Genomic DNA, 19,025 nt, shown 5'->3' with positions numbered 1-19,025 from the left:
TATTGGGTTGTAGCTGCTCTCCCAAGCGCCATTTTACGCTCTTCTTTAAACACAAACCGACTGAATCCAGTCTACGGATTGACGGCTCTCGCTATTGGCTAACGAAGTGCTCAGGGGCGTGAACTCGCTCTCCGTGATTGGCTGACAGAAGCTTCGACTCTGTGACGACATCAATGTTTCTGCGATTTACATGCGGTACACAGACACGATAAATATGGATGCGAAATGTCGCTGAACGTTAATTTGGAACAATTTTAAATCTCCCCTCGATCAAGAAAAGGCTACCGAGTGGACAGCAAATCCTTGCACAAATTAACTCTTTATATTACATCATTTTGACTGGAATCTCTTCAGTGTCAATTTGTTCTTCGGGGAGAACAGACCTTTGCTCTTTCAAAATAAAATTACATAAACTCGATACTTTGCTGTGAAGGACGGGTAGTCTCGAAGTTTTAGAGCGTTGTTTTAGCTGCATAACGGGCAGACGAACCGCAACCTCAGCAGAGACAAATTGAGGATTCTATAGTAAATTCAAAGAAACTTAGGTTTGTTTGAAAAGTTTATTTTACGTCGAGACACTTTTTTTTCTTCTTAAAACACCATGGCTTTACCACATGTAAGTGGCAACGTGAGCGATGTGTGCCTCTCGCCGGCATCGCTTGAAGACGACTCCTGCTCAAGCGACGAATCTTGCGATGACATGCCGGACTCACCAACCTCCGACGATAGCCAACCCTCGAACTCATCATCGGGACTCAACGGTTCACAGCCCGGCAGTGGCAGGACAAGAAGAAGGGTCGGAGGAAAAGGATCGTCGGAGTTTACGGGTAAGAAACAACACCGGCCCTCCTCCGGCAACCACAAGGAGAAGGAACCACATTTGGTTGCCAGGCGGAACGCACGTGAGAGACGGCGTGTACAACTCGTCAATGACGGCTTCGTGAGGCTGAGGAGGAAAATCCCAACGGAGCCGAGAAATAAGAAACTATCCAAAGTGAAGACGCTCCGATCGGCCATTAACTACATCATGCATCTTCAAGAGACTCTTAATGAGGCAGCGAATCGACAGACTAGAATGGAAGAAATGGAGAATGTTGGAATGAATGTTGCACTGGCTCACCAGGCACCTCCACACTATGATTGGCCACAGTATGAAGTACCAATGGTAAGCCAAATAACTTCTATTTCATTAGCTTCTTATTTTGGGGTGGTGTCTGTAAGTTGCGAAAGTTTCATCAAGCGCATTTCATTTAGGTTGGTTTTACTCTTACAAGAACTTGTAATCATAAATCATGTCGTATGTTTTGCAGCATTGCAGACAAGGTGGTTTAGTTGTCATTTTTACTGGCATTTTTCTTTAAAACGTTGGTATTATTCATATACATTCAGATAGTCCCATCTTAAATAGTACAAACTGCACATTCTCATAAGTTTAAACAAATTGATTTGATTTGAATAGTTCCTGATCCATGGGTACATTAGACCTTTATTATGCTGCCTCCATCTTGGTCATGTTCCTCGTATCGGATAACACCAACGAATGCTAATAATCATGTTGAAAATAGGAACCAAACTATTTTGTTCTTCCAGCCTCGGTTTGGTAACATTGATATCAATGGCAGAAATTCAAGATGGCTTCACCGTGGTAAAGGTCTATAACGTCGCGCGTGTACAGCCGGACATTATCGGGTTGAAAACCATGTTGCATATTCCGACGGCTGTTTGCATAAGTTTAGGTCTTAATTCCACACTTTGCAGCTGATTAAAATGGTCTGTGGTTGAGCTAACTTTGGTATAAAAAAAGTAAATCATGATTGATTGATTGAGTGGTTGATTGATCGATTAAATGATTGATTGATTGATTGATTGGCTCAGTTTATTTGGTTAAAATAATATTCAATTATAGAACTAGTCCCAGCCAATTTTCTATACCTTCCGCCTGGGTAGTTTACAGGCAGGACAGTTCTTTTCAGAACTGAGAAGTCTTCCGAACATCTGATAAATCTACACCGCGGTAGAAGAATAAAGAAAGACAGTTCTCTAAAGAACAAACTCTACCTGGCAAGTAGATACACTCATGGTGTTATCGCAAACCAAATATATATATTTAATTCAATTCAATTCAATTCAATATATTGATACCTCACCATGCAATGCCTAAAATCCTAAATATACAATTGCCTTTCATAGTACACGAATAAGACTCATCATACGAAAGACAAGAACTGCAGTTTCATTCTACTTGGCTCCTTATATAGCTACATTGACAAATAAGTCCAACCGAATGTCTTAATATTCATAGACGTCGATGTCTGTAAGAAACACTGACCACCCAAAAAATGATCAAAGACAAGAATCGTGGACCACTGAGCATCATATTCAACGCCACCACCCACCCTTACCAAACCAAAGAATCAATTTAGACAGTTCGTTTACGTCAACCGGCGGGCTTTTCTTCACAGCAACACTGATTTCAGCTCCTGGTTTTGTTTGGCGATACACTGCGACGCGTGGCACGGCTACCGTTTCTCGCTCCTCGCATCGCGCCTGTCGCGTGGCTCAGAGAGCCCCCAAGAATCAAGCCATACGTAGGGGTGCTTCCTGACGGGAGAAAAGCTCAGACTCCGTGCGCCACGGCATCATCGTTTATTCAAGAGGGTCTTCAAGTTTGTTTTGTTCGGATGATAAGAGTCGTTGGTTTAGGGCAAACTCCAAGGAATTAATCCAATCTGATTGACAGACAAGACAGTATAATTATACATATAAAGGAGCATTGTTAAAACATGAAAACTAAACCGGCAATGTTTGTGCAGAGATGTGTAAACAGCAAGCAGATCACAGTGAGTGATGGGAAGTGTCGTTGTAATTTAACTTGTTAATTATATTGGTTTATCCTGATAAGTGGCTCTTCACAATTTAATCAAGTTAAAGGGGATTCTAAATCCAGGATGTTCAGTGTGAGCATAGAGTAAGGGTGTGAGTTGCATCGGTTAACCATTCGGATGTTACACATTTCATCGTACATAGTTTCAAACCTTTGCTAACAGTTAGTCAATTTATTTATTGGGTTTTGTTGCAAGGTATTTTTGTATGAACAGATAACTGTCTTAACAGTTTCGGATTACGGACTAGGTGCAGAGTTCTACAACTTCGATGAGCGGAAAGCTCTTTAATAATCTTTCGTACATTTAAAACACATCTCAAAACCTGGAAATTATATAGCCTCAACCTTTGGTTGTCTTTGGTAACTATGTATATAGCAGAGTTCTTGTTTTCGCACCAGGGGTCGATTTCACAAAGAGTTAGGACTAGTCCTAACTTAGGACTAGTCCTAGGAGATATACAAATTGCATGGATAGTCCTAAGTTGGGACGAGTAACTGGTCCTAACTCGAGATAAGACTAGTCCTAACTCTTTGTGAAACCCACCCCAGGAGTGTCGTCCTTGACAGACATGGTGCACTAGAAATGTTCACCATTATTCAGTTTAACTTGAACAATGGGTAGAACAATCTGGCAAACACGTGACTAACCGTCTCCAAAACCACATTCCCATTATAATAGTCTTGGAAAGAACATGATGACTTCATCTCATTATTGTGATCCCTGCTCAATAATGAAGAGACGTGTTTCTTTCAAAACGCGGCTCCCTTGAAACGGGCCCCGAATTCGGCAGAGCGAAGCCGGGGCGCGGTCAGTGAACGGAGCCTAAACCGGGCTCCCTCGGACCGTCCGTCGGCACAACCCTGTTGGGCAACCAGAAACATGAGGCCGTCTCACACCCAACCAAAGTAACCCATCTAGAACTTTTTATGATCGGCCCAGCTCCAGACGAGCGGGACGAACACGGACCTGTCTGGTAGAACTTCATACTGCTTGTTGATTCAGCCGAATAATAATAGCTTTGTAGGGAACTCACATGCTATTCATATGGTGTGCCGTCGCACCGCGTGGTACGAAAAATATGCGCAGTCGTGAATAATTTTGCATTGAGATTTATTTCAATTACTGGAAAGCCTGTGTCAATGGGGGGAACTCGCGTGAGTTTTTCCCCCTCAATATTCTCTCGCTATCTCAAAACACCCCTTCAGATTTTTTCACATTTTTGTAACTGCGCTCTTTTGTGGAAGTGCACGTGTAGTCTTTTATCAGCCTTGTCAATTGTTGTATAAACTGCCATAGCAGATCCAATGAAAACAACCCGAAGATTGTCCTCATATAGCGAACCAACACTTTGGAATTCATGGACAATATCTATGACAAGGGGAAGGTCGTTTACTTTAGGAAAAGTATCGATATATGAAAAGTGACCTTTAAAATCGACATTTCCTGATGGGCAGCTTTTCTGGGGTCTTTACCAAAGAGGAATTCTCCGACAACAGTAGTTATGACAGTTGTGATACAACTACTTGTATACTTTAAAGACAGTGAAAACTTGACCGTTCATAAATACTATACTAAGTTACACTTCTGAACAATGTCCGAGTGCTGAGGTCCCATCCTAAAAAACAAAGAAATACTTTGGAATTATTGATATTGTTTTACAAACGGCAAAAGGCTCTGCAAACCCCCATCTACAAAAACGAAGTACACATGCTTTTGAAAGTATTATTGCTTTCTCAGTAATTGCACGTCTTTCAGTGTGAATGTTACAGTTTGGGCACATGTAAGCCATTTGATTTGAAGGCTGGTAAATGTTTAGGGCGTTTTGCGAGAACTTTTGGGAACACCGTGAGAGTTGATTATTTGATCCTATGCAACTTTGAGAACTTCGCTTACGGTATCGTTAATCAGAGGTGTTTGTATTTGGGCCCTATGATTTGGTTCACTGGTCCTGTAGCTGAGAAGGGGAGTGTGGCCAGGCAACCCACCCCAATTTCCCCCGCCCAAACGCTTGGCGCCAACCAGTTTCCGCTGACAGAAAAATTGAAAATGTCAGATGTTTCTCACATGCAGACTGTCATGGGCCATTTAGTTGGGCGGTAGGCACCGTTTACTGAGCCTCGTGGACGGTATCGCTGAGCGGCCACGACACGGTCAACCGAAGATCACTTGTGCGTGCGCTGTGTGAAAGTTGACAATTGTTTTAAATTCGATGTATGTATTTTATTGAGCCTTTTTACTAATCATAAACCTACTTTTCATGGGTTCTAGCAGCTGTTTTAATTTCTAAACATTATAGGCGCAGTCTGAACGATATCTGGGAAAACAGGGGACGTGAACAACGTATTTCTATTCGCTTTTCTAAACAGATGTCGTAAAGACAGAAATACATGGAAAACAAACAACTGAACACTCGCGATAAAATGTTAACGACTCATTTCTACACAATTTGTTAACCCCAGTGACCTACTTAGTATTAATAAATAAAACTGTAAAGAGATACCATGCGTTACGACTGTTGGGGGCTTTATGGGAAAGGATTTAGCTCAACAAGTGTTGATGAATTACTTTAAGGGTCTGTAACTTCTTGAAGGATGAATCTGAGACTGTGTCTCGGCGTGAGTAAGCTAAAAGGGAAACTCCTCCCCGGAATGAAGCTCTGCCCCCCCCCCCCCCCACACACACAAACAAGCTGATAGTGGGTACTCTCCCAGAACCGTAGTTTACTATACACTATGACCCCCATGCTTATTCAAGATTTGGAGCGAAATCCATAAACACCCAAATATCCATCTGTTTTCATCACATAAATTAATATTATTTACAAGTAGTATCGCACTCTATTATGTTGTTGTGACACACAGTGCCAACACCCTATTGTATTTTCACAACTCTACCCTAATAAACCCTGACCATATCCCCTAACCCTAACCCTAACCCTAACCCCTAACCCCTAACCCTAACCCTAACCCCTAACCCTAACCCTAACCCTAACCCTAACCCTAACCCTAACACTAACCCTAACCCTAACCCTAACCCTAACCCTAACCCTAACCCTAACACCAACCCCAACCCTAACCCCAACTGTATCTATTCTCATAGCGTGAAGTCACTAAGGGTTATCGAAGCATGGGTGTTAAAACATCGAACAGTCACCCTTTTGGTTTCCACTAAACCTTTAGCAACCATGCTCTAACAAAAGTGGAACATTTTCAGTAGTTAACAATAGTACATCTTAACTTTCCCCATAAAACCCAGAGTTTCATGAGAAATTACATCTGTATAATCGACGTCCGTGGAGCCAGACGAATGAGTTATTTTTGGGGGGTGCCTGTGTCATTCCGCCATAATCGTTGACAACGGAGTCCCGACATCAGACATCAAAACAATTATCCAATCAAAAAACTGAGAACCAATCATCATATTAAAAAAAACCTCAAACCCATCATATTTAACTCAAGTGCCCACTCGTGTCGGTTCCTTTTCCTTTGCCGAAATAAAAATACAAAATACAAAATCAGACGAGTCTTTACTTTGTTGACAATGTTCGCCCCCTGTGTGTGCAATATTAATAAAAAAGCAAACACACTTTACTTCAGCCTTGGCTGCTTCGGCGTGAAGAAGTTAATGTAGCTTGTTTTTGTTAAATAGGTTAAAAGCAATGAGCCCGCTATACGAGTGTATACAGAGTCCGAACCAGCCGGCTTTGCTCACCCGGCTTGACACCGTCTTTCTTGTGTGTATTTCAGGGTAGGCTGCTCAAGCGAGCGACGGCAAACTATGGCCCAGAAAAAGACACTCTGATGATTCGCGGTAATGAATTGAAATGAGGTATAATTAGCAGCCTTTCGGAACGATCTGACAAAATTAATTTGCTCGGATGGCAAGAAATTGTGGGTGGCGCCCTACGCGGGCAAACGTTTTTTATTTTGTCTTCGGCTGCGTGGTTGCCTTTTTGTTCTTAAAATAAAAGCTCCGTTTAATGTAAACCCCGAACAAACTAAACCAACTTTTTATGACATAGCTTCATTTAGCAGAACACATCTTGCTAACTATATCTGTGGACAGTGACTTCTGCGTACATCCATCGTCTAAAAATGGTGTAAAAATGATTATTTCATGACAACTAAAAACTGAAATTGTAGTTTACACTTTGTGCCTTTTAAAAAGCACGCCAGATTAGTTTGTTTTAATTGCCTGCATCAGCCCCACTCAATTTTCTTTTCTCCTTTTTTCCTCGATCGAGAGAAAGAGAGAGAAATTTTGATGCGCTATGTGGACCGTGTATATATGCATACATACTGTGATCTAGATTCATGCCTCCTACAGTCGGACCACCGATGTGTAATTATGATATTGTAACACAAACATGTACCGTGGTTCGCCCATCAAGCACCAACCATCGCTTCAAAACGCACTTTGCAGTTTAAACAATCCCCCGTGGTTGTCTCAATATTGGTGACAATACGCCGGTCCAAGAGCTCTATTGAACGGTACAGGTGCAGGAGATGCCCGGCACACGGGGGCCACCAGAAAGCGATCGATGATCGAGTCACAAGTCAATGGCAGTTTGGGGCAAAAACTTCCCCTCAACAAGCAGACAAAAATCGGGGGAAACTGCAGCCGCTAATCGGATCCGTTTGAAATTAATATTCCTAATGGTTTTTGAGGCTGTGTGGGGTTTTTTTTGAGCTAGGGAAACTGGGTTTGTGAGTCTTTGAATAATATCACGGTGTAACGTGGTGGAAGGCGGTTGTTTATAGACGACGGATCGGCCGCGGTCACAGCGACGGTTTGCACGGGTGGCACAACCATTCAGTTCTAACAAATCTGTAAACTTCACAATAGATCCGTTTTGTCACTTACTGATTCGGCACGAGCCCATTTAACAATAACATTTGCGTCCCAGTTATCAGTACAACTAGTTTTTTTTGTGTTGGTCTACAAAGACTCCGTTCCAAGATGACTTAGTGCAATTGATTTTTCCTGTATATAAGAGTCATGTAATTCTATCTCTTGGGTTACGATGTGAGTCAACATCGCAGGCGATATTCGGTGGTGCTTCCATTGGCACATTATTGCAGCGATATTTGTATAGGGGACCCTTCTTCCTTTAATATAATGTTGACATAATGCAGTTCGTCACAGAAACCAGTCTAGAGTACTTTCAGCCTCGTTCTGGCCAACACGGATTTGAAAGGAACATTTACCCAAAATGTGTATTCATAATAAAACTTTATAAAAAGAAAATTGTGTCTTTCATTTTAGAGGTCCCACAAAACCACAAAATTGTATAAAACTATACAATTTCCATGATGGCATTTTGGTGTTTATTTATTTATTGTAGTGCCGTGGTGAGTTGATCTTCTGGTTAACAAATTTAGGGTGAAAAGGTTCAGATAGCTTGAAGTGGTCATTCTAATTGGTGACAGAATCAAGTGCAACACGTGTCCAAACTGTTGTGTAAGAAAACCTAAAATAGTTACACTAAATATTCTACATTATAAATGGACGGGGGAGAGAATGGCAAGTGTTTAACCACCGTCAAAAAATGGTTTCAACAAGACCCTGGGGTACAATCCGTTGTTACCACTGTTCCTAATAAAAAATCCTTAAGTGGTTTAACTTACTTGGCTCATGGCAAGTTGCAGTGTGCCTTTTGAAGTTCTACTCGATTCACCTGTCATATCAAATAAGTCAAATCTCTTGATGTTCTCAGAGGCTATTCTAGGCTTTTGTTCTGTTTCAAAGGCCGGGCAACGCTGTGTACTTAAAACTGTCTTTTGTTCTTGTTTCCATGTAGCAAAATGGCCCGGTTTCTCCAAAGATGTAGAGGGAGCCTCAAATTGTGATGAATCAAGGAACTGAGTCAAAATGACATTTATTGTGCGGGTGATTTTTTTCTTCCTTTTGTGTGGTGTGTGTTGTGGGTAATCATTGTCTGGGGACTCAATAAAGGCTCGTTGGAACATTACGCAAAATGGAAGATCTATTGCTCTTTGCAGTTTTTTTTTAGTAGGCCTAAGTTTAAGTCTTCTGTGGTACCACTTGATCAGTGCACTTTAGAGAGTTGGGTGTTTAAACTTTCTATTCTAACATCATGAGGTAAATAAAACTTGCTTTGTGCCTATAACTGAGACAGTAGAGTATTATGTTTACGCTCAGAATTATCAAGAGTCTGAAATTGAGTCCGTTTTAAAGAGACAGAGTAAACAAATTGAGAAAAAAAACACAAACACAAACAAAACAAAACAAACACAAAAACAACAACAACAACAACAACAACAACAACATCAGCAGCAGTAACAACAACAACAACAGCAATTGGTTACATTCAGTTTGAATTCCCAATGGTTATAAGATCATAAACAGCAGAATAAAGATCCACAAAATCATTGTTTTTAAATCTGGATACTAGGCGCTTTCAAAACCTAACTTTGCTGCTTTTTTATGAAGTTTTCCTTTGGCACAGAAAATGACCCCAAACACAACTTGCTGTCAAGTTTAGGGTATGACCCACCACCAGCTTGCTGCCAAGTCAATCTACTTGAAATGATCGTTTGTGGGTGTGAAGTATCGTTTAAAACAATTGTGACCATTCATCTATTCTTTTCCTTTCAAAGTGGACTTCGCCGAAAAAACTGTTTTGTCAGTGGCCATTCATTGGCTCAAACTGGTTCTTTGTTTTGAATTGCAATGATTTTTTTTTCATAAGAATGTTCAATTAAAATGGAAAAAACGTAATAAAGAAAAATTTCATAGATGAGCGGCGATCATCCAAAAACCAGTTGACGCCGTTTTTTTCTCGCCCTGATTAAACAAAATTACAAAAAGACACCAACTCGAAAACACAAAAACCCATGTACATTAAAATAAACAACAGAAAACCGAAAGCGGGTGTCTTTGGTCCTTTTAACAAAGCAGAATTAAAGCAATGATATATTCATAACTCTGTTTAACAGGGTCATTTCGCGAGCAGCCGAAAAAAAATAATCATCAATCTTGCGTTGATAAGATCACTGAGACAGTTGAACCACGGACGACTAAACTACCCCAGCGAGTCATGAATGAGAAACTCGGCCGTGGAAGAGACGCCGTGGGCGGTATGCTTGTCCAGTCGATCGGCCGCATGCCTCCCTTTAAGGGGACTGCTTGTACTTGGGAGACAACAATGTCAAAGTAAAGGGTTTAGGGTCTCTTCCATTATGGACAAGTGTGATTTGGTGTCCTAAAGTTGACAAGATCCCAAATCGGGACAGCTATCAGCAGGCCTGGGGGTTATGGATTGATTTCAGATGTAATAAAAACCACGTACAAATGTTGTTGGAGTTATCGAAAACTTGTTTTGAAAAGAAAAATAATGAAGATGTCAAAATGTATAGGCTACATCTTCGTAATGTGTTACATGTGGAATAACCATACATTTTCACTGTATTTCCACATTTATTTCTGCATTGTTTTGATCCCTTGGAGATGGGGAGGGAATAACCAGGGTTCTGGGCGCCTGCCCCTTCTAGTTACGCCACTGTGTTTTACCACCACCCCTAAGAAATAGAAGACGAAAATTAAGGCAATTCTAGACTCATATAGCGAGACAAGGCAGAGCCAATGAACATTAATGTTTGTCTTGTTAAAGCCATTGGACACTTTCGGTAAACAGTATTGTCCAAGGCCCACACTTCGTGTATAAAAACTTATATATAAAATGACAAACCTGTGAAAATTTAGGCTCAATCAGTCATCGGAGTCGGGAGAAAATAACGGGAAAACCCACCCTTGTTTCCGCACGTTTCGCCGTGTCATGACATGTGTTTAAAATAAATCCGTAAATTTCGATATCGAGAATTGATATTGTTTTAATGTTTTCTCAAAAAGTAAAGCATTTCATGGAATAATATTTCAAGAGAAGTCTTTCACTATTACCTTCTGTAAACCCTGTAAGTTATTTGTAAATCTGTGAACTTTTAAATGTTTTTCTGTTCCGAAAGTGTCCAATTGCTTTAAAATAGCCCCAGCCTCAAGTGACATTGTGTGTTTCTGTTTTCTTTCCTTCTGCACACTACCTTCTGCAGGACTAGTCAACTTAAAAATGTTATCATTATTATGCGTACGAGCTGTCAAATCCTTAGTCATTTTGAATGTTCTGGTCCAGTCAACTTGAAATGGAAATAAATATGCCTGAACTATCAAATCATGTTATGTTGAATGTTCTAATGACATGAGACATGTTCTGCTGACAGGGATATTGGACACTCTTTCTATATTCCATTACTATCATTTGGACTCGTGTCAACGCGTGCACTTTAGTGAAGGGACTGCGGTCGCATCAACATTTCTATTCTATAAATTAATGAAGTCTTTTGTGAAGCCAAAATACTGATTTGTTAACGACACAAAAGGCATCAATTATAGCTGGGTTTTTTTATAAACTGATCGGGGTAAAGAAGTGGATAAAGAGAATGGGGGAAACAGTAAAAGCGGCACAAGTCAGTGTGGCGGCACAACGTCGTGAATTTGTTTTTATCTTCAAAATCTTATTTTTGTTTGCCCCCTTTTTTTATTCTGTGTCTGTGCTGGATCGGAAGGAATATAAAAGCCATGTCTTGTATTTATAATTTAACCGGTACAACAAGTGCAAGTATTGTACAACTGAATTATCAGCTCCATCTTCACATGGAACGCTAAAGTCCCGTTTGGCATGGGGCGGAACTATTAAAAGATATGCCGGCCTTAAGCCGCCACGCGCCCCAACCCTAAGAAAGCGGGTTCTTTGAACTTTCCAGCAAGGGCGTCCGTCATTCGACATGAAATTGTTCATCAGAATGGAGAGGGGGGAAAGATGTGATTAATCGAGGCTCGTAGTTTGGTATTATTTGACAGATAGTTACCCTACCCCTGGTTGAGAGGCATAAAAGACAAGCCCAGGGTTTGAAAGTAGCTGTTTATTGCGCAGGCGAGTTTTTGACGGTGCAGTGAAGCGCCCATTCCACCTGCAAAAAGAGCACAATAAGTACCATTTAGTGCGCCAAAATAACCCTCATAAATCACGGCCAGGGCATTAAAAACAGAGTGATAATACAAACTTGTACTTCAGCCGGTGGAATAATTGAAGTTCAATCAAGCGTGAATGAGATGAAAACGGGTTTCTAGAGATTTGATATATATCTTTTCTTTTATCTGGTAAGCTTGCCACGCGTGCGGCGAATTGTGCACATGCGTTGTGGGGAAACTATAACGCGGACAGGGTGTGTGCAACACATCACGCTAGTCACTTGCAATAATTATCAGACTATGGGGAGTTAATTACTGAAGAAATGCAACAATTTGTTCGGACGAATTTTTATAGTTAAACTATGCTTAGAAGAGAATAAATGGGAGTACGACTTTTTAAAACCTTTACAAGTTGGTTTTACTTTTTATGTCAAAATTAAAATAAGCAAAAGGTACAGAGACCCACTTCAGTGAAGAATCTTGCTAGGAATGCCCTCAAGAAATTGTTTGAAAAGGCTAACTAAGTGATTTGTTTACAGGCATTGCTTTAAAACTTGGTTATAATGTGTTTGTTTATCATTTAATTGCATTTTTGATACTTCGACACGTCTAAATTGTTCGTAATTATCTGATAAAAAAATTAGGAACCAACCCCAGGGTTGAAAAACTATGTAGCAAAACACATTTCTGCCGTTGACGGCGTGCGTCAAAATTACAATACGTTGACGTCATGTGTGGGGGGAGGTTGACTAATGCCTACATGTTGCAACAAAGTGGCTTGTATCACATAAGTGATGACGAAACAGGACATTTTTGCGAATCCTTCTGAAAAACATAGAAGAAGGATGTTCAAAATGATAGATTTTCTTCATTTTAAAAGCAGTTTAGTCCCATGCATGTTAACTCAATTTCCTTACGGATTGAAAACAGCAAAGATTACCATGTTTCAATTAGAAGATTTCGACAGAGGAGGAGTTCCAAACTTAAAAAACAAAGCAAACCATTGTACCTCGAAGAACGCATTCCTACTCCCAAGCTTCATGTTGTTCCCTTCTATTTAACGATTTTTCACTGACCAAGTCCACGGTTTCGGCGTCATTTTAGTCCAAATGATTTGTTTTTATTGCAGAATGCAAATTTTATACGTGCAGTATTGTCCAAACCTCTCCATATATCGTCAGCATCTTTACCGGTTCCGAGACCGCGAAACGCGGCACACCAATTAATCAAAGTGGACCATTTTACGGACGGGGGTAAACTCAAGTGACGGGACCCCGAGCCATCGAGCCTCGTCGCACCGTCAAGCAGACAACGGGAAGATCTTGGCGAGAGGCCCGGGCTTAATTCACTCGCTTAGGGTCAAAAACCTTACCGATGAAAAGCCCGTCGTCTTCGGGCGGTATTTTTTAAACAATTCCTAGCCTTCAGTCTTTGGGGTTGAATTGTTACAATGTATTCGCTTGTTCCATGGGCTATTATCCTATCCATAGGCAAACGTTAATGCTTTTCGGTCAGATCTAAGTCTAGTTGATGTGACATGTCGGTAATTTAGACTCACAAATCGGATCCACGGAGAGAGAAAACCAAATTTGACGCACACAACTGTTGACTTCAATAATTTTATTATTTTAAATAGAAGCTCGTTGTTATTATTTCACCAAAGTCAGTTTATTTTCTTACAAGCTAGGTCCCCTGCAGGTTTTCAGCCTAATTATATAACACATTAAACAAATTACGACTTCAAAAACCCTGTCAAAAATGAGATTGTTTTTCGGTTGTCACATGAACATGTTGACATTTTTACAATTCCTGTTGGTTGTTTTTCCAAACCTCAGCCTAGGCTCTGTCTCCGGGCTTCGTTTGATGACGGAACCACTGTGCAAAGTGTACACTGCTCCGAAATAGGAACCAAACCTGGAGCCAACGCCTGGGAAAAGACCACGCCCCTTTAGGAATCGGCCTCCATCCAGTCTATAAACACTCCAAAAACTCGGGTGTAAATTAACGCTACGAGTGTTGTCACATTGCCAAAGAGAATCTTGTGATTAATACTGTTTCTTCTTCGTCAGATCGATGGTTATACCACTTTGAATTGCATCGAAAAATTGTATTATGGTTTGTTGTTTACTATCTTTCATTAGGTATTTGCAATACAGTGTTCACTGTGATCGGTGTTCTTCTCATTATTTTATTATCTGATCAAAAATTGTTGAAATTATAAGAAGATAGGCCTACCACAACTCCATATATGATGTAAAATATATAATTAAATACCCAATTAAATAAATAAATAAATAATCTACATTGCTCACACATTCCCAACACCGCACCCTGACCATAGATCACCACTCAGCTGCAATGCGGCTAATCAAATTAAGAAACTCTTCAATTACAGTCACCAAATATAAGATTTGTTTACCCAAAATACCTCCTTATTAATCCCACTCAACTTAACTAAATTGTAAATCCAAACACAGACAGAGGAAAAAAGACAAGAGCGAGAGAGAGAAAAAAAAAACTCGTGCAAAAAAGTAATTGTCGGAGTCCAAGGTTCTTCACTCTAAGTGGCATAATCATTACAGGATAACATATACTAATGAATAGCAATACTATTTTGATGATGTATATTAAATCTGAAAGCGGATGATCGAGGCAGGTGAAGTTACCGGCAGAGACCGGGTAAGCAGGTGATTTTCTCCCGATCCCCTCGGCTCCAACGACCACGCTGGAATTAATAACTCTCCGTGATTTCCCCTCGCAATATTTTCTAGAGGAAACCCCATGAAAAGGGAAGCTGCGACGTGGGGAGAATAGGGGGGAAAGGAAAATGCATTTGATTCCGAAGGAATAATACCGCAACACTGAGGTTATATTGACGGCGGAACTTCTGCAGGTGATTTTTGGAGCCTGGGTGTATCCGAACGAGAAGAGCCTCGCGTATCTAAAGCTAGCTGCTAGAGGCACTCTATCGATCTCAGGCTTGGCCCTGATTATACTTTGCTTTAAAAAAGAGTAGATTTACCGTAGTTCGTGAATGAAGAGAATTATTGTGTCTGTCAGAAAGTCACATAAGTTTCATTAAAAATGGTAATGATGACGACTTCTGTAGAATGATAAAGGTCAGTTGCTTAAAGGGACTGGAAAGATTGGAAAACCTTCTCCACATCCACACATCAGATAATTTGTTATCATATTGTCACATTCCTTAAATATAAATCTTCATGAGTTACCGTATTATCTGAAACGAAATAAGCAGATGCTAAAGAGACTAGAAAAGATAACTGCGGAACTCAGGCCTGTTTTAGCTCAAACTTAACGCATTAAAAACAAATGGTATTATGATATTTTCACATTTCTTAAATACAAATCATATAGTGAATATACCATACTCTCTGAAAACACTAAACAGGTTTGGTTTTCAGCCTGTAGTTCAGTTATAGAAAAATGAAAGAATTTCAGGCCGAATGCCTAAATTTCTAAGCCGAGCCTCTGTTCTTATGTACACCCACTTTAGAACGCACATGCCCCACGCCGTCCACAGTTATCGAAACAGAAAACCAATAAAGGCACACAACATTATAAATAGACATTTCAATATCATGACGCAATACTTCTATATACAATTGGTAAGGCCTTCAAACAAATCCTTCAACTCGGTGTAGCTTAACTTGCCACAAAGATTTTAAAATCTCAAGTTTTCCCCTCCAAGGGTCTCGTTCGCCTCTCAAGAGGTAAGAGGCGATTGTAAAAAAAGCAAGCAGAGCTATTCCGGACTCTGGCAGTCAGTCCTTGCCCGATGCTGCCGGGGCTGCCGGGGCCCGTGCAGCCGGGGCCCATGCAGGTGCATAGACACTCACGCTGTGCCATCAACTTCCGCTGCTACATCTTGCCCAACTTCCGGCAATATTTCTATAGCTTCCGGTTGACAGGACTGACTCGCTCGTGAAAGCTAATCACGCAGGCACGGTGGAGTGGTGTTATAATTGCATCAAGAATGCCGAACTTGTATCGTTGGGACTCGAGTCAGTCCAAGGAGGGAGAACGATAGATCCTCCGTGGTTGTGTCAGTCGCTCTTGGAGGTGAAAGTCTTGACTAAAACTCATGAAAATTATGTTTTGGCGCAGAGGTTTCGAAGAGATCAGTCTTTTATTCAAACAGTAACATGATCAATTCTAAACCGTTTTAATTGTCATAAATTGTTATGTTTTTAGTGCAAAGGTTGCAAGCGAAGAGCCCGCGAAGACGGTCGTATTTTGATATTCAATTTTACTATATTTCGTTAGATCGCACAGCTTCACTCAAAATAGAAACAACACTTTAAGGTTGGTCATTTAAGATCTTCATTACAAATACCATCTTTATTTTCTACATCCATGTAGCGTGGAGGAGGGGGTCCTTCATCCATGCTTTTCTAAGTCAACCACAAGAATAGGGCATAAATCACAATTCTTCTACAATAACATTTCAACTGAATACATACTTCCCTTTTATCAAATTTTTCCAATGATCATCAATATTTGTGTCAGCATCTCTATGCTTTCACGAAGATACCCCCCCCCCCACCCCCTCTGGATCTGAAGACGCCAGGGTTACACCACTGGCAGGTGGAAAACTCGATGACTAACCTTTCCAACACCCAGGGCATTCTGAAATATTGTCACTTTTCTAAAAGGAATTCTCCCTTTCTTTCTCCTTCTCTTTACAGTGCAATGGCTACGATTATCCCACGGAAAACCATCCAGGGTACTACTACTGAAAAAGGAAAGGATGTGGATCTGATTAGGACTGATGTTGAACTCATTTCGGTTGTCGTGGATGGAGTGAAATCCTTTGCAGAAACATTAAAGTGAGACAGTCAGAAGAAGGTTTGAAGTTATCCCGCGATGGACTTTCAAATAATGAACCGGTACAACACAAAGAAAGAGTCAACTTCTGGATCAGAGAGCAATCCTCCCGGACCAGTAACTATGTCGAATTTCAACTTGAGACGACGTCACTGGCATGAAGAACCAATTAATGTCCAGTAATGTCCAAGTGATTGCTATTCAAACTTCCACCAGAGTTTCTTTGACGTCTGCACTACTCCATGGATGGAAAACTTCGGGGTCTGGATTCGTGATGTGCTGAGATCGTTGAGAATAACACCAAATGTAGACACAGAGATTGTACACTAAAACCACTGGGGTTGTCCTTAACTTTAAACAGTGACTAGCCAGCAGGTCAAGTTACCTTGTTGTTGGCCATTTTTCTTATCAAAAGTTGATTAAAGAATGACAGTGCAATATAAACAAAGTGTAATATTAAGATTTGTTTTCTTCTTCAATTGGGTTGTGTACAAATCATGCATATAGGAAGTCCTGGCTCTGGTGCTCATTTGTCAAATGGTCAATACACTCGTCCAATACTCAACTTTATTTCAAAAATATATACACCACTTCAAAATTAGGTTTTATGTTGTGAAAGAATCTGCCTTCTCGTCAAAATCACATCGTGGTCAACGTTTCACGGTTGATCTCTTTGAAGACCGACTGTACCGCTCGAACACATTCTGGGTTGATATTCTATCCCCACACGGCGAACAGTGTACAAAACTTATTCTGATAGCGCCCTCTATTGAACCATTCTCCTTTAGCCCTTTTAATTTCCCATATTATGGGGACAGAATCTTCGTTGGACAGCATTCCATTATGACGTCCAGTTTACAAGATAACAAAAACCTTACACATTACTTCTGATGTACATAAATTTGTCAAATATTGGTGTTTATCGTATAATTTTTACTGGTTTTGCATTTTTAATCATACGAAATTAAGTTTGTTTTTTGCTTAACATGATAATTGTTGTGCTCAAGTCTACGAAGTTGGGTCAGAAAAACTGTCCAATTTGTCGGTGGGTAGTTTTGTCATTGTATTTAATTTGTTTACGTGATCAAGTTCTCTTTTCTTCAAAATTTTCACTTTCTTATAAGTTTTACGATGTTTTTAAACAATGGACATGCCCCAGATTTTAAAGGGAACGTATGCATAATGTTCATTTAGATGATTGCAGTTGTTAAAGGCAGTGGACACTATTGGTAATTTCTCAAAATAATTATTAGCATAAAACCTTACTTGGTAACGAGTAATGGGGAGCTGTTGATAATGTAAAACATTGTGAGAAACGGCTCCCTCTGAAGTAACGTAGTTTCGAGAAAGAAGTAATTTTCCACGATTTCGAGACCTCAGAATTAGATTTTGAGGTCTCGAAAACACACAACTTCGTGTGACAAGGGTGTTTTTTCTTCATTATTATCTCGCAACTTTGACCACCAATTGAGCTCAAATTTTCATAGGTTTGTTTATTTATGAATATGTTGAGATACACCAAGTGAGAAGACTGGTCTTTGACAATTACCAAGTGTCCAGTGTCTTTAAAACTACGCATGGGTATACTTTTAGAAATTACTCAAAAAATTACTGACCATAAAAACTTACTTGGTAAGAAGCACTGTAGCTGTTGATAATGAATAACATTTGAGAAATAATTTCCTTCAAAGGAATGTGGTTTTACAGAAAGAGATTCAAAAGCATTTTAATATCTGAAAAACGTTTATCAGATTGAGAAATGATTTATCCATGCGTGGACATAATCTAAATAACTAAATTGTAAACATTATTGTTTTTTTTTTAAACATGTGTAGGGCCTATTGTGATTAAGTTGTGTTGCCTTTTAATGCATGATGAAACTCACACACACAAAATAATATTGAAGTACACCCGTCAAAGTTAATAAAATCTTGTTCTTGTTGGTTAAGTTGTAAATTTTCTTATTTTAAATTAACGTCAAAACTAAGACCTTAATGGATGTTTATATTTGTATATAAAACAAAATGCATATAAAAATTACAAAATGTGGGATGTGCAATACATGGTCTCTGATATTATATTAATACGAAAACAATAATATATTGGTTTGTAGTTTGTGGTTATTTTGTGTGTTCAATGTTTGTTATTATTTAGCAAGTAGGGCTACATCAGCAGTATAAACTGACTAAAAACAAAAGCAGCAATGGCAGCAAAAGACAACAACAAAGTCTATTTTAGGGATTTTTTTTTACGCGTGCAATTAGCTAATTTCCATTTGGATAATTTTCCGCACTTCACCACCAATTT

At 39.9% G+C, this 19,025-nt stretch overlaps 2 protein-coding genes across 2 annotated transcripts in view; one reads left to right on the top strand and one right to left on the bottom strand.

Annotated features, from left to right (window-relative positions):
• The window catches only part of LOC139940068 (achaete-scute homolog 1-like), a 42,242-nt gene that overhangs the window by 22,703 nt on the left and 514 nt on the right, over positions 1-19,025 (bottom strand). The window lies entirely within an intron of this gene.
• On the top strand, positions 281-18,689 carry LOC139939865 (uncharacterized). The gene is made up of 2 exons (XM_071936017.1): positions 281-1,165; positions 16,580-18,689. The coding sequence occupies exons 1-2, from the start codon at positions 602-604 to the stop codon at positions 16,628-16,630; spliced, it is 615 nt and encodes a 204-aa protein (XP_071792118.1). The 5' UTR covers positions 281-601; the 3' UTR covers positions 16,631-18,689.

Source organism: Asterias amurensis, chromosome 7 (assembly GCF_032118995.1).
Source record: "Asterias amurensis chromosome 7, ASM3211899v1".
NCBI classification, from domain to species: Eukaryota; Metazoa; Echinodermata; class Asteroidea; order Forcipulatida; family Asteriidae; genus Asterias; species Asterias amurensis.
This window is presented reverse-complemented; position numbering and strand designations above follow the sequence as displayed.